The sequence below is a fragment of the Ranitomeya imitator genome, chromosome 4 (genome assembly GCF_032444005.1).
Source record: "Ranitomeya imitator isolate aRanImi1 chromosome 4, aRanImi1.pri, whole genome shotgun sequence".
Lineage (NCBI taxonomy): Eukaryota > Metazoa > Chordata > Amphibia > Anura > Dendrobatidae > Ranitomeya > Ranitomeya imitator.
Window position 1 is genome coordinate 396,184,575 of NC_091285.1, and position 15,429 is coordinate 396,200,003.

At 43.4% G+C, this 15,429-nt stretch overlaps 1 protein-coding gene across 4 annotated transcripts in view; it reads left to right on the forward strand.

Annotated features, from left to right (window-relative positions):
• The window catches only part of SFMBT2 (Scm like with four mbt domains 2), a 313,750-nt gene that overhangs the window by 248,977 nt on the left and 49,344 nt on the right, over nucleotides 1-15,429 (forward strand). For all 4 annotated transcript variants that reach the window (XM_069765309.1, XM_069765310.1, XM_069765307.1 and 1 more), the window contains one exon: nucleotides 14,892-15,001. In XM_069765309.1, coding sequence (XP_069621410.1) covers nucleotides 14,892-15,001 — 110 coding nt within the window. The remainder of the gene's footprint in view (nucleotides 1-14,891; nucleotides 15,002-15,429) is intronic.

Here is a 15,429-nt window from a genome sequence, read left to right on the forward strand (position 1 = left end):
TTTACGGATCAATTTGTGAAGCACCTGGGGGTTCAAAGTGCTCACTATGCATCTAGATAAGTTCCTTGGGGCGTCTAGTTTCCAAAATGGGGTCACTTGTGGGGGAGCTCCAATTTTTAGGCACACGGGGGCTCTCCAAACGTGACATGGTGTCCGCTAAAGAGTGGAGCCAATTTTTGATTCAAAAAGTCAAATGGCGCTCCTTCCCTTCCAAGCCCTGCCGTGCGCCCAAACAGTGGTTTACCCCCACATATGAGGTATCAGCGTACTCAGGACAAATTGGACAACAACTTTCGTGGTTCAGTTTCTCCTTTTACCATTGGGAAAATAAAAAAATTGTTGCTAAAAGATAATTTTTGTGACTAAAAAGTTAAATGTTCATTTTTTCCTTCCATGTTGCTTCTGCTGCTGTGAAGCACCTGAAGGGTTAATAAACTTCTTGAATGTGGTTTTGAGTACCTTGAGGGGTGCAGTTTTTAGAATGGTGTCACTTTTGGGTATTTTCAGCCATATAGACCCCTCAAACTGACTTCAAATGTGAGGTGGTCCCTAAAAAAAATGGTTTTGTAAATTTCGTTGTAAAAATGACAAATCGCTGGTCAAATTTTAACCCTTATAACTTCCTAACAAAAAAAAATTTTGTTTCCAAAATTGTGCTGATGTAAAGTAAACATGTGGGAAATGTTATTTATTAACTATTTTGTGTCACATATCTCTCTGGTTTAACAGAATAAAAATTCAAAATGTGAAAATTGCGAAATTTTCAAAATTTTCGCCAAATTTCCGTGTTTATCACAAATAAATGCAGAATTTATTGACCTAAATTTACCACTAACATGAAGCCCAATATGTCACGAAAAAACAATCTCAGAACCGCTAGGATCCGTTGAAGCGTTCCTGAGTTATTACCTCATAAAGGGACACTGGTCAGAATTGCAAAAAACGGCAAGGTCTTTAAGGTCAAAATAGGCTGGGTCTTGAAGGGGTTAAGGTGGCCCAATGGTTGCCCTATATATACGAGCTGTCATCTTTTAACACAAACTGCAAAAATGAAGAATGCCTCCTTTGTTATTATTATAATGGATTAAGCTTATAATCAGTAGTCTGATGAATGAATTCTCTGTTTATAAAAAGACTTTATGACCTCGTTACAAAATGACCTAATTAAACACAAATAAAACCTATTTCATATTGTATAGGGACCTAGTATTCGCGATGGCAGTCCTATTTCTATTTATATAATTTATATACAGTGGCATGTAAAAGTTTGGGCACCCCTGGTCAAGATTACTGTTATTGTGAACCTTTAAGCAAGTTGAAGATGAAATGATCTATAAAAGGCCTAACTGTTGTGAATTCTGTGGTCAAGCTCCCTCCTGTGGTCATGAGTGGTACTTCAGCTGGTTCTGTCTATGAGCTTCCTCTGGTGGATGTGAGTGGGGCTGCGGCTTCTGAGTTTCCTTCCTCAGGTGACGAGGTTAAGTCGTTAGGTGCTGCTCTATTTAACTCCACCTAGTTCTTTGTTCCTTGCCTCCAGTCAATGTTCCAGTATTGGTCTTGCTCTCTCCTGGATCGTCCTTGTGGCCTGTCTGCACTGCATAATCTAAGTTCTTGGTTTGCTATTTTTTCTGTCTAGCTTGCTATTTTGGTTTGTCTTGCTTGCTGGAAGCTCTGGGACGCAGAGGAAGCACCTCCGTACCGTTAGTCGGTGCGGAGGGTCTTTTTGCGCCCTCTGCGTGGTTGTTTGTAGGTTTTTGTGTTGACCGCAAAGCTATCTTTCCTATCCTCGGTCTATTCAGTAAGTCGGGCCTCACTTTGCTAAAATCTATTTCATCTCTGTGTTTGTATTTTTATCTTTACTCACAGTCATTATATGTGGGGGGCTGCCTTTTCCTTTGGGGAATTTCTCTGAGGCAAGGTAGGCTTATTTTTCTATCTTCAGGGCTAGCTAGTTTCTCAGGCTGTGCCCGAGGCGCCTAGGTCTGGTCAGGAGCGCTCCACGGCTACCTCTAGTGTGGTGTGATAGGATTAGGGATTGCGGTCAGCAGAGTTCCCACGTCTCAGAGCTCGTCCTATGTTATTAGTAACTATCAGGTCACTTTGTGTGCTCTTAACCACCAGGTCCATTGTGTTTCTGAACCACCAGTTCATAATAGTACTGGAGGTCCTACCTCCGCATAGGGATTGCGATTGCGCTATCGATTTGATTCCTGGTAGTAAGTTTCCTAAGGGTCGACTGTTTAATTTGTCTGTGCCTGAGCACGCCGCTATGCGGAGTTACGTAAAGGAATCCTTGGAGAAGGGTCATATTCGCCCGTCGTCGTCGCCTTTGGGAGCAGGGTTCTTTTTTGTGGCCAAGAAGGATGGTTCGTTGAGACCTTGTATTGATTACCGCCTTCTAAATAAAATCACAGTCAAATTTCAGCACCCCTTGCCGCTGCTGTCTGATTTGTTTGCTCGGATTAAGGGGGCTAGTTGGTTCACCAAGATAGATCTTCGTGGTGCGTATAATCTTGTGCGTATTAAACAGGGTGATGAATGGAAAACAGCATTTAATATGCCCGAGGGCCATTTTGAGTACCTGGTTATGCCATTCGGGCTTTCCAATGCTCCATCAGTGTTTCAGTCCTTTATGCATGACATCTTCCGAGAGTACCTGGATAAATTCCTGATTGTATACTTGGATGATATTTTGGTCTTCTCGGATGATTGGGAGTCTCACGTGAAGCAGGTTAGAATGGTGTTCCAGGTCCTGCGTGCTAATTCTTTGTTTGTGAAGGGGTCAAAGTGTCTCTTTGGTGTTCAGAAGGTTTCATTTTTTCCCCTTCTACTATCGAGATGGACCCTGTTAAAGTTCAGGCCATTTATGATTGGACTCAGCCGACATCTCTGAAGAGTCTGCAAAAGTTCCTGGGCTTTGCTAATTTTTATCGTCGCTTCATCAATAATTTTTCTAGTATTGCTAAACCGTTGACTTATTTAACTAAGAAGGGTGCTGATGTGGTCAATTGGTCTTCTGCTGCTGTAGAAGCTTTTCAGGAGTTGAAGCGTCGTTTTTCTTCTGCCCCTGTGTTGTGCCAGCCAGATGTTTCGCTCCTGTTCCAGGTCGAGGTTGATGCTTCTGAGATTGGAGCAGGGGCTGTTTTGTCGCAAAGAAGTTCTGATGGCTCGGTGATGAAACCATGTGCCTTCTTTTCCAGGAAGTTTTCGCCTGCTGAGCGTAATTATGATTTTGGCAATCGAGAGTTGTTGGCCATGAAGTGGGCATTCGAGGAGTGGCGTCATTGGCTTGAAGGAGCTAAGCATCGCGTGGTGGTCTTGACTGATCACAAGAACTTGACTTATCTCGAGTCTGCCAAACGGTTGAATCCTAGACAGGCTCGTTGGTCGCTGTTTTTCTCCCGTTTTGACTTTGTGGTTTCGTACCTTCCGGGCTCTAAGAATGTGAAGGCGGATGCCCTGTCTAGGAGTTTTGTGCCCGACTCTCCGGGTTTGCCTGAGCCGGCGGGTATTCTCAAAGAGGGGGTAATTTTGTCTGCCATCTCCCCTGATTTGCGGCGGGTGCTGCAAAAATTTCAGGCTAATAGACCTGACCGTTGCCCAGCGGAGAAACTGTTTGTCCCTGATAAATGGACGAGTAGAGTTATCTCTGAGGTTCATTGTTCGGTGTTGGCTGGTCATCCTGGAATCTTTGGTACCAGAGATTTGGTGGCTAGATCCTTTTGGTGGCCGTCTCTGTCGCGGGATGTGCGTTCGTTTGTGCAGTCCTGTGGGATTTGTGCTCGGTCTAAGCCCTGCTGTTCTCGTGCCAGTGGGTTGCTTTTGCCCTTGCCGGTCCCGAAGAGGCCCTGGACACATATCTCTATGGATTTTATTTCAGATCTCCCCGTCTCTCAAAAGATGTCGGTCATTTGGGTGGTTTGTGATCGCTTCTCTAAGATGGTCCATTTGGTACCCTTGTCTAAATTGCCTTCCTCCTCTGATTTGGTGCCATTGTTTTTCCAGCATGTGGTTCGTTTACATGGCATTCCGGAGAACATCGTTTCTGACAGAGGTTCCCAGTTTGTTTCGAGGTTTTGGCGAGCCTTTTGTGCTAGGATGGGCATTGATTTGTCTTTTTCCTCGGCTTTCCATCCTCAGACAAATGGCCAAACTGAACGAACCAATCAGACTTTGGAAACATATCTGAGATGTTTTGTTTCTGCTGATCAGGATGATTGGGTGTCCTTTTTGCCTTTGGCTGAGTTCGCCCTTAATAATCGGGCCAGCTCGGCTACTTTGGTTTCGCCGTTTTTCTGCAATTCTGGTTTCCATCCTCGTTTCTCTTCAGGGCAGGTTGAGTCTTCAGACTGTCCTGGTGTGGATACTGTGGTGGATAGGTTGCAGCAGATTTGGACTCATGTAGTGGACAATTTGACATTGTCCCAGGAGAAGGCTCAACGTTTCGCTAACCGCAGGCGCTGTGTGGGTGCCCGACTTCGTGTTGGGGATTTGGTTGTCGTCTCGTTATATTCCTATGAAAGTTTCCTCTCCTAAGTTTAAGCCTCGTTTCATTGGTCCGTATAGGATTTCTGAGGTTCTTAATCCTGTGTCTTTTCGTTTGACCCTTCCAGCTTCTTTTTCCATCCATAATGTATTCCATAGGTCATTGTTGCGGAGATACGTGGCACCTGTGGTTCCATCCGTTGATCCTCCTGCCCCGGTTTTGGTTGAGGGGGAGTTGGAGTATATAGTGGAGAAGATTTTGGATTCTCGTATTTCGAGACGGAAACTCCAGTACCTGGTTAAGTGGAAGGGTTATGGTCAGGAAGATTATTCCTGGGTCTTTGCCTCTGATGTTCATGCTGCCGATCTGGTTCGTGCCTTTCATTTGGCTCATCCTGGTCGGCCTGGGGGCTCTGGTGAGGGTTCGGTGACCCCTCCTCAAGGGGGGGTATGCTGTTGTGAATTCTGTGGTCAAGCTCCCTCCTGTGGTCATGAGTGGTACTTAGGCTGGTTCTGTCTATGAGCTTCCTCTGGTGGATGTGAGTGGGGCTGCGGCTTCTGAGTTTCCTTCCTCAGGTGACGAGGTTAAGTCGTTAGGTGCTGCTCTATTTAACTTCACCTAGTTCTTTGTTCCTTGCCTCCAGTCAATGTTCCAGTATTGGTCTTGCTCTCTCCTGGATCGTCCTTGTGGCCTGTCTGCACTGCATAAGCTAAGTTCTGCTTGTGTTTCTTGGTTTGCTATTTTTTCTGTCCAGCTTGCTATTTTGGTTTGTCTTGCTTGCTGGAAGCTCTGGGACGCAGAGGAAGCACCTCCGTACCGTTGGTCGGTGCGGAGGGTCTTTTTGCGCCCTCTGCGTGGTTGTTTGTAGGTTTTTGTGTTGACTGCAAAGCTATCTTTCCTATCCTCGGTCTATTCAGTAAGTCGGGCCTCACTTTGCTAAAATCTATTTCATCTCTGTGTTTGTATTTTTATCTTTACTCACAGTCATTATATGTGGGGGGCTGCCTTTTCCTTTGGGGAATTTCTCTGAGGCAAGGTAGGCTTATTTTTCTATCTTCAGGGCTAGCTAGTTTCTCAGGCTGTGCCCGAGGCGCCTAGGTCTGGTCAGGAGCGCTCCACGGCTACCTCTAGTGTGGTGTGATAGGATTAGGGATTGCGGTCAGCAGAGTTCCCACGTTTCAGAGCTCGTTCTATGTTATTAGTAACTATCAGGTCACTTTGTGTGCTCTTAACCACCAGGTCCATTGTGTTTCTGAACCACCAGTTCATAACACCTAACGTTAAAGATAACATATTTCCTTTGCATTTTAGGCAACAAATATATATATATTTTCATCTTTTACATTTTAAAAATTACAAAAAGGAAAATGGACCAATGCAAAACTTTGGGCAACCTGCATAGATAGTACCTAGTAGCACCCCTTCTGAAAGTATCACAGCTTGTAAATGCTGTTTGTAGCCAGCCAAGAATCTTTCAATTCTTGTTTGAGAGTTTTCATCCTTTCTTCCTTGTAAAATACTTCCAGTTCTGTGAGATTTCTGAGTTGTCTTGCATGCACTGCTATTTTGATGACTAGCCACAAATTTTGAATGATGCTCAGATCAAGGGACTGTGAGGGCAATTGTAAAACCTTCAGCTTTCACCTTTTGATGTAATCAGTTGTGGATTTTGATGTGTGTTTAGGATCATCATGTTTGTAGAAGCCATCCTCTTTTCAACTTCAGCTATTTTTTCCAGATGGTGTTATGCTTGCATAAATAATTTTTTTAAATTTCAGTTAATCCGTTCTTCCCTCTACCCATGAAATGTTCCACATGCAATTGGCTGGAACCCTTTTTTCTCCACACATACCTTTGATCATTGTGGCCAAACAGTTCTATTCTAACCTCATCTGTCCACAGGACTTGTTTCCAAAATGTATCAGGCTTGTTTAGATGTTCTTTTGCATACTTCTGATGCTGAATTTTATGGTGAGGATGCAGGAGAGGTTTTCTTCTGATGACTTTTCATTGAAGACCATATTTGTGCGAGTGTCTGAACAGTAGTACAATGTACCACGACACCAGAGTTTGCTACATCTTTCAGATGGTCTTTTGCAATAAGCAAGGGTTCTGATTTGCCTCTCTAGCAATCTTACAAGTAGCTTTCACTGAAATTTTGCTTGATCTTCCAGACTATATCTTGACTTCAGCTGTTCCTGTTAACTGCCATTTCTTAATTACATTTCGAACTGAGGAAAGGGCAACTGAAAATGCATTTCTATCTTCTTATAGCCTTTTCCTGCTTGGTCAAAGTTGAGTAAATAAATCTCCAAGGGTGCACAAACTTTTGCATCGGCCCATTTTCCTTTTTGTAATTTTTAAAATGCAAAAAATGTCAATATAATTTTTTTGGCTAAAATTCAAAGGAAATGTGTTATCTTTAACTTTAGGCCTTTTAGAGACCATTTCATCTTCAACTTGCTTATCTAATTACAATAACAGTAATTTTGACCCAGGGTGCCCCAACTTTTACATGCCACTGTAGATGTTTCAATTTTTTTCTTTTTTTAATTTTCTTGTTCAAAACTAGAAATTAATTATGGCTGCTTACTATAATTTAGTCTTCAGCCTCTGTTTTTTAATACAGACTCTTTTTCTTTATCTGCATTATAATAGGGGTTAATGTGAAGAGTTCATTTAGAGCTTTATAAAAAAAAATGTAGCTCTTTATTCCCAGTGTTATTACAGGCTTTGCTCATGAGCCATTTTTTTTATAGTCCGGTTTAAATCCCCGGCCGGGAAAGTGCACGGGAAGAAATACATACAGTTCTTATTTTTTTCTTATAACATCAAAAGATTCCGCTTGGAATACAGCATTCCAAGTATCTTTTACTTTCAGGTGTGAGATTGTTCTGTTGAGATTTTTCTTTTACTGTTAAATGTGATTTTGATAATCATTTTTCAGCTACAGATTATATTTTTAGGATTTTATACTGTAAGAAATGGAACAATTTGTATATAGGCTCTTTTAATGAAAAACAAATGTCATGACAATACAATGGAATTTGGCTTCGATATTTTACAATTTGGTCTTAAAGTTTTTTTGTGGGATTAGCCAAAGTTCAAATCTGCACTTAATTCTGTAGTTTTCTTTTTAGACACTGGGTCCCGTATACTGGCTTCAAGGACATTAGTAGCAATAGTTTGAGTAACCAGTCTCAAAAACACTAATGTTTTACCCTCTACTCTTATATTAATGTTTTTAATAAAAGGCGGGTGTGGGTCTAACTTATGGCACCCAATGATCAGCTATTATATGTGTTGGTGGTGGCCGAATGTAAACAGTGTACTGAGCGTAAAAGCATGTCTCTGCTTCTCCGTTTCCTGTGTCACTGTGTCCTATACTGTCATAAGTTTCTATGAGGAGCCAAACAGTGGTGATTTCAAGTAACAACTACCAGGGGAAGTGATTCATTAAACTTGGATAGTGGTGTTAGCAGACTTGGACTGGCCGACAGGGGAACAGGTCAATCCCCCGGTGGGCCCCTGTGGAGGAGGAAGCCACTTATCCCCCAAAACCGATCAATAGCTGGCCCAAAACATTTGATTCACTATGTACAGACAAAAGTGGCATCTCATCACTCATTCAACAACCTACCTAGCTTATTATTATTATTATTATTTATTGTTATAGCGCCATTTATTCCATGGCGCTTTACATGTAAGGAGGGGTATACATAATAAAAACAAGTATAATAATCTTAAACAATACAAGTCATAACTGGTACAGGAGGAGAGAGGACCCTGCCCGCGAGGGCTCACAATCTACAAGAGATGGGTGAGAATACAGTAGGCGAGGATGGAGCTGGTCATGCAGCGGTTTGGTCAATCGGTGGTTACTGCAGGTTATAGGCTTGTCGGAAGAGGTGGGTCCCAGGCTCTTTTTGAAGGTTTCGATGGTAGGTGAGAGTCTGATATGTTGTGGTAGAGAGTTCCAGAGTAGGGGTGATGCGCGAGAGAAATCTTGTATGCGATTGTGGGAAGAGGAGATAAGAGGGGAATAGAGAAGGAGATCTTGTGAGGATGGGAGGTTGCGTGCAGGAAAGTACCGGGAGACGAGGTCACAGATGTATGGAGATGACAGGTTATGGATGGCTTTGTATGTCATGGTTAGGGTTTTGTACTGGAGTCTCTGGGCAATGGGGAGCCAGTGAAGGGATTGACAGAGGGGAGAAGCTGGGGAATAGCGGAGGGACAGATGGATTAGTCGGGCAGCAGAGTTTAGAATAGATTGGAGGGGTGCAAGAGTGTTCGAGGAGAGGCCACAGAGCAGGAGGTTGCAGTAGTCAAGGCGAGAGATGATGAGGGCATGGACTAGGGTTTTTGCAGATTCTTGGTTGAGGAATGAACGGATTCGTGAAATATTTTTGAGTTGAAGTCGGCAGGAAATGAAAAGGGCTTGGATATGTGGTTTGAAGGAGAGATCAGCGTCAAAGATTACCCCGAGGCAGGGAGCTTGTGGGACTGAGGAGAGTGGGCAGCCATTTACTGTAATGGATAGGTTGAAATAGTGGACAGACATTGAGGGATTCTGGTTAGTAGGGAGGTGATATCTGGTCCAGAGATGTAGATCTGTGTGTCATCAGCATAGAGATGATACTGAAAGCCATGAGATTCTATGAGCTGTCCCAGGCCAAAGGTGTAAATGGAGATGAGCAGGGGCCCTAGGACTGAACCTTGTGGGACTCCGACAGATAGGGGGCGAGGTGAGGAGGTGGTGTGTGAGTGGGATACGCTGAATGTCCGGTCTGTTAGGTATGATGAGATCCAGGATAGGGCCAAGTCTGTGATGCCAAGGGATGAGAAGGTCTGTAATAATAGGGAATGGTCCACTGTGTCAAAGGCAGCTGACAGGTCCAGGAGGAGGATGACAAAGTAGTGTCGCTTGCTCTTGGCAGTTAAGAGGTCATTGGTAATCTTAGTAAGGGCAGTTTCCGTGGAGTGGTGTGACCGGAAGCCAGATTGTAAGTGGTCGAAGAGGGAGTAAGAAGAGAGATGGGAGGACAGTTCAAGGTGGACGTGTTGTTACAGTAGCTTGGAGGCATGGGGGAGAAGTGATATAGGGCGATAGCTAGATACAGAGGATGGGTCAAGAGAGGGCTTTTTGAGGATAGGTGTGAAGGAGGCATGTTTAAAGCTTGAGGGGAAAACACCAGTTGTTAGTGATAGGTTGAAGAGATGGGTTAGGGTTGGGATGAAGACTGTGGTGAGGTTTGGGATGAAGTGGGATGGGATCGGGTCAAGTGCACAGGTGGTGAGATGTGATCCTGAGAGTAGAGTGGAGAGTCGATCTTCTGTAATGGTGGAGAAGTTGGTTTTGGAGGTGGAGGGCTGGGAAGTCGGGAGGAAGGGCTCTGGGGGTTGTTGACCAAAACTGTCTCTGATGTTATCAATCTTCTGCTTGAAAAATGAGGCAAAGTCTTCAGCTGAGATGAGTGGGGAGGGAGGAGGTGCTGGGGGATGGAGGAGAGAATTGAAGGTGTTGAATAACTGTTTAGGGTTGTGAGACAGGGAGGATATGAGAGATGAGAAGTAGGTTTGTTTAGCTGTGGAGAGTGTGGTCTTGGAAGTAGTGAGGGACTGTTTGAATGTGATGAAGTGCTCGTTGGAGTTGGATCCTGGAAGCTCGCCTCAGTTCTTTGGTCAGGCTGGTGTGCCAGGGCTGTCTGTTGATATTGTGCGCTTTGGTATGTGTAAGTGGGGCAGCAGATTCGAAAGCTGCAGCTATTGTGGTGTTATATAGAGCGGCATTGTCATCCGCATTGTGTAAGGAACTTATATCTGTGAGAGGGAGGAGGGATTCAGAGAATGAGTGTAGGTCAAGGTGTTTAAGATTTCTGCGAGGGTGTGAAAGTTTGTGGGGTGGGGATCGTAGACATGGAGTGGAGAGGGAAGAGAATGTGAGAAGGTTGTGGTCAGAGAGAGGAAGAGGTGAGTTAGAGAGGTTAGATAGGGAGCAGAGGCGGGTGAAGATGAGGTCCAGTATGTGACCATCTTTGTGAGTGGCTGTAGAAGACCATTGAGTGAGGCCGAAGGAGGAAGTGAGAGATAGAAGTTTAGTGGCAGCTGAGAGGGAAGTGTCAATAGGGATGTTGAAGTCGCCCATGATGATAGTAGGGATGTCCGCGGAAAGCAAATGAAGAAAATGAAGTAGCCAGGTGGTGAAGTGGTCAAAGAAGGTGGTGGCTGGCCCTGGGGGGTGGTAGATGACAGCCAGTTGGAGGTTGGAGGTGGAGTAGATGCGCAGAGTGCACCTCAAAGGAAGGAAGGGTAACAGAGGTTGGCAGTGGGATTGGGGTGAAGGAGCAGGTATCTGACAGGAGAAAACCAACTACTCCGCCATGTTTGCTGCTGGGGCAAGGGGTGTGAGAAAGGTGGATGCCACCATACGAAAGTGCAGCAGGAGAGGCTGTGTCAGAAGGGGTGAGCCAGGTTTCTGTGATGGCAAGGAAGGAAAGTTTGGTAGTAACAAAAAGATCATGGATGTAGGAAAGCTTGTTGCAGACAGAGCGAGCGTTCCACAGAGCTCCTACTAGTGGGACTGGGGAAGCGGGGGCTGGGTGAATGGGGTATAAGATTAGAGAGGTTACGGAAGGTTGTGATAGAACGTGAATGGGAGGTAGAAATGACTGTGGGAATGTGGTGAGGAAGACCAGGATTTGGAGAGATATCACCAGCAGTGAGAAGGAGCAGAGAAAGTGTTAGCAGGTGGGAGCAGGAGAGGGCATGAGGGGGCTGTCTGTGTTTGGAGACAGAGGATTGTATGTTAAGGAACGGTTTTGAGGAGGAGGTGAGGTGGATGGGGAGGATTGAAGAAGAGATGAACAGTTCTTTACTAGGAGTAGGGATTAGGGGAGTTTGCAGAAAGTGAAGAATTACCGTATAGTGGTGAAAGTGAAAACAAACAGAAACATTGTTTACAGTGACTGGCCAGTTACCTTCAGTTCCCTTCTGGTTCAATTCTGGTTTTAATTCTAAAATTAATCTTCACACTTCTTGGACACACGTATACGAATCACACAGCAGACTGAAGTCATTGCAGACTTTTGCTATGCAATATATGTACAACTAAGTGCATTCAGGTGTGAAGCAGAGAGGAGTGGTCTCTGCACATCTTGGTCAGAGAATTAAGGGTGGACCAGATGCATATAATCAAGCATGGAGTAAACAGGGTCATAAATATCACAGGGTAAGCTGGGGTTAGCTGAAAGGCATACCATGTGAAAGCTAGGAGCAGAGGGAAGTCTATGTGCAAAGCTGGGTGATGTACTATGTGCACTTCATAGACTGACAGCAGGAGAGCATGAGAGCTGGGTGGATTAACATACCATGTGAAAGCTAGGAGCAGAGGGAAGTCTATGTGCAAAGCTGGGTGATGTACTATGTGCACTTCATAGACAGACAGCAGGAGAGCAGGAGAGCTGGGTGGATTAACATACCATGTGAAAGCTAGGAGCAGAGTGAAGTCTATGCTTATTAGTAAGGGCAGCACGGTGGCGAAGTGGTTAGCACTGCAGCTTTGCAGCGCTGGGCTCCTGGGTTCTAATCCCACCCAGGACAACATTATTATTATTATTATTTATTTATATAGCACCATTGATTCCATCTGCAAAGAGTTCTCTCCGTGTTTACGTGGGTTTCCTCTGGGTACTCCGGTTTCCTCCCACATTCCAAAGACATACTGATAGGGAATCTAGATTGTAAGCCCCATTGGGGACAGCAATGATAATGTGTGCAAACTGTAAAGTGCTGCAGAATATGTTAGCACTGTATAAAAATAAAGATTATTATTAGTATACAAAGGCAGAGGTAAATTTGTAAATGACAGTAATGTAATATGTAGCTGACTAGTGGGCACCCAAAGTCAGTGTTACTGGAGGGCCCTTGCCACCCCAGTGCTTGGCCTTACCCACCCTTGCAGTTGGGAATAATTATGTTAGAGAGACTTTCTTACTGAAGTGTACAAGTTAGCAATATATACTGTATTTTAACTTGTCTTGTTCAGTTAAGATGTTAAAAGTTGTATCCGGCTTTTATTTTCTGTAATATCTTTTTTTTCTGGGAATGTTGAGTAACAGCTATAATAAATGCCACTACTGCTTGCACATGTGTAGTCTTTTGGCTCTTCCAAACTCTTGAATGGCAAATCTGCCTAGAAATACATCTTACTCTTTCATTTTGCTGCAGACTAGGCAGATTTGCCCTCCAGAAGTCAGCAAGAGATAAGTGACACCCCTGTGGGAGCTATAATGGCTATATCGATCGCCACCCCGGAGATGGCTGGATAGAATTTTTAATAACTTGTTATAAGAAGAGAAGCAGATGAATATTGAGACTATATTCTCTCTTTTATTTTGGGCTGAATTGCATGTGTGGCTGCAGTTTGCTGCTTTTGTGTTTTTGCCGCAGTTCATTGTACTGTCGCTTTATTAAGATGTTTATTTTATTCTAGACGCTGAAACAACAATAAAAAGTAAATTAGCAGATGCTTCTTAGCGAATAGTGACTGCCAATCTAAGCAGCATGCAGATGTAATTGGTTTAGATTCACTCACCCATGAATTGAATATACTACATTTGCTTTGGGAAATATTCGCAGTATGCCCTATGAAATTTATGACCTAATTAGAGTCTTTTGTAGATTTAGTTTACATTTCTCCGCCAGCAGATCGCTCTACCAAGGTAGTGAGCTCTAAGTAAGTTTCTCTATGGCTTGCTCAGTGGTGCAAATGAAAGAAAAGGATCTGGCAGTAAATTAACTGTAGGCACTGCCAACCAAACTTACGGGCAGTGTATTAGTTTGTGGCTTTTTATGGACTGTTTTCTGTAAGATTTGTGGTAGCCTTCATAATCATTCAATGTGCTGCTTCCAATATTGCAAGGTGACATTGCCATCCAGTTGCTTCAGAAAACATGTCTCTATCATATGACTGGTTCAGAGGCACTCAAAATGTTAGGGATGTATCAGCAAAATCCTAAAAAATGACAGTTTGAACTGGTAATATCAGTATCATGGAAATGTAATGTGCATGTGCTATTGGCAACTCACAGGTACAGTTTATGGTAGTCTGGTAGTCAGTATTCTGCGATGTGGCAACTAACAGAAGCCCTAGTTAAACTGATTGTTACTATAACTGGCATCTGCAGGGAAAAGACCAAGCGTTAAGAAGTGGCTCCTCAAAGAGATTTTTTTTTTTATTACAGCAAAGCCTTTGATTTATCAGTGCCACTGCTCTATACTCTGCCTCATAATTGGGGACCTGTAATCAGGTATTTGTGGACCTTTTCAGTGGCCAAGCATTGGAAAGCTTATAAAAGGGGGGTCTGAAATTCACATGAAGTTTCATCCTCAATCCCTATCTATTTGATGCCATAACCTAAACTCTTTTCTCAAATACTCAAATTAAAAATTCCCTTTCTTTCCCTAAGTACACTGACTGCTTTTTTTACGCTTCATTTAAGAATCCGAGTGCATGCTGAGATAATCAAATGAAACATCACAAGGGGCAGAGACTGCGGTCACTGCTGAAGCCTCTGCCCCTCAATGCGGTCACTTCCGCAGCCTCTGCCCCCTCCATGAAACGAAGCATCATCAATGATGCTCATTTCAGGGACTGGGCTAGTCCCAGTGCGTTATGCACAATGACAGCACTCTCTCTGCTGCCGGCTTAGATCAGCAGTAACGAGCTGATGACAGAGCGCATTGTCAGAATACCTGGTGTGTAGGAACCAATGACTTCTCTTGCAGGGACGGTACTGGTCTCTGCACCTCTGGTATTCTGACAAAGCACTCTGTTGCTATCTCATTACTGCTGATCTGAGGCAGCGGTAGAGTGTGCTGTCATTGTGCACATCACACTGGGACTAACTTCACTGATGAGGCTTCATTTCATGGAGGAGGTAGGGGCTGTGGCAGGTACCGCATCCTCTGCCCCCTGATGATGTTTTATTTAAGTATCCCAGCATGTACAAGGATTCAAGCATCATCAAAAAGGAAGTAGAAAAAAAAAGAGAGTAAAGCAATTATGTAGTTAGTGTAGCTAGGGAAAACAGGGAACTTTTAAATTCAAGTATATTAAAAAATAGTTTAGATTATGACATTAAATAGACAGAGATTAAGGATGAAAATTCATTTGGATTTCAGATTGCCTCTTTAGCCTCAGCTAGACTTGTACTCGTCTAGTAATTGCTTTTCATGCTCTTAATATAAGTTAAATATGAAGTAAAACAGAAGAGAAAATGGTTAATACCTTGTATATGTACAGATGATATCATGTTTTTTTTGTTCGTATCATTAAATATACTCTGTTAAATGGTACAACTGGCAGCAGTGCAGAAACTTACTTGCTATATATTTGCGGCAGGTCCTCAGCATGGTAATTAATGCTGCCTACAAACCTGGAAGGGTTTTACGAGAGTTACAGTTAGTGGAAGACTCATCATGGAATTTCCAGGAAGAAACACTCAAAGCCAAGTAAGTAATCCAAGGCTAATACACACAGGTCATTATTCTTACTGGTGCTTTATCCTTGTGCACTGTTATATAAAATCAGCAGCGCTGAGAACAAATGAATTCTGGTTAAACAATGACAAGCAATCCACGAACATACTGGGCTCATGTATTAAATGCTAATTAATAGTCTGCTGGAGCGTAGCAGATACCAGGTCGGACAATTAGGACACGTTTCTGTTTTATGTAATATTCTAGTAGTCAGCTAGAAATGCTGCAGAGCTGGAGCCTTTGTATGCTGCCAAGCAGATACAGTTAAGGCCATATATATTTGGACAGAGACAACATTTTTCTAATTTTGGTTATAGACATTACCACAATGAATTTTAAACAAAACAATTCAGATGCAGTTGAAGTTCAGACTTTCAGCTTTCATTTGAGGGTATCCACAT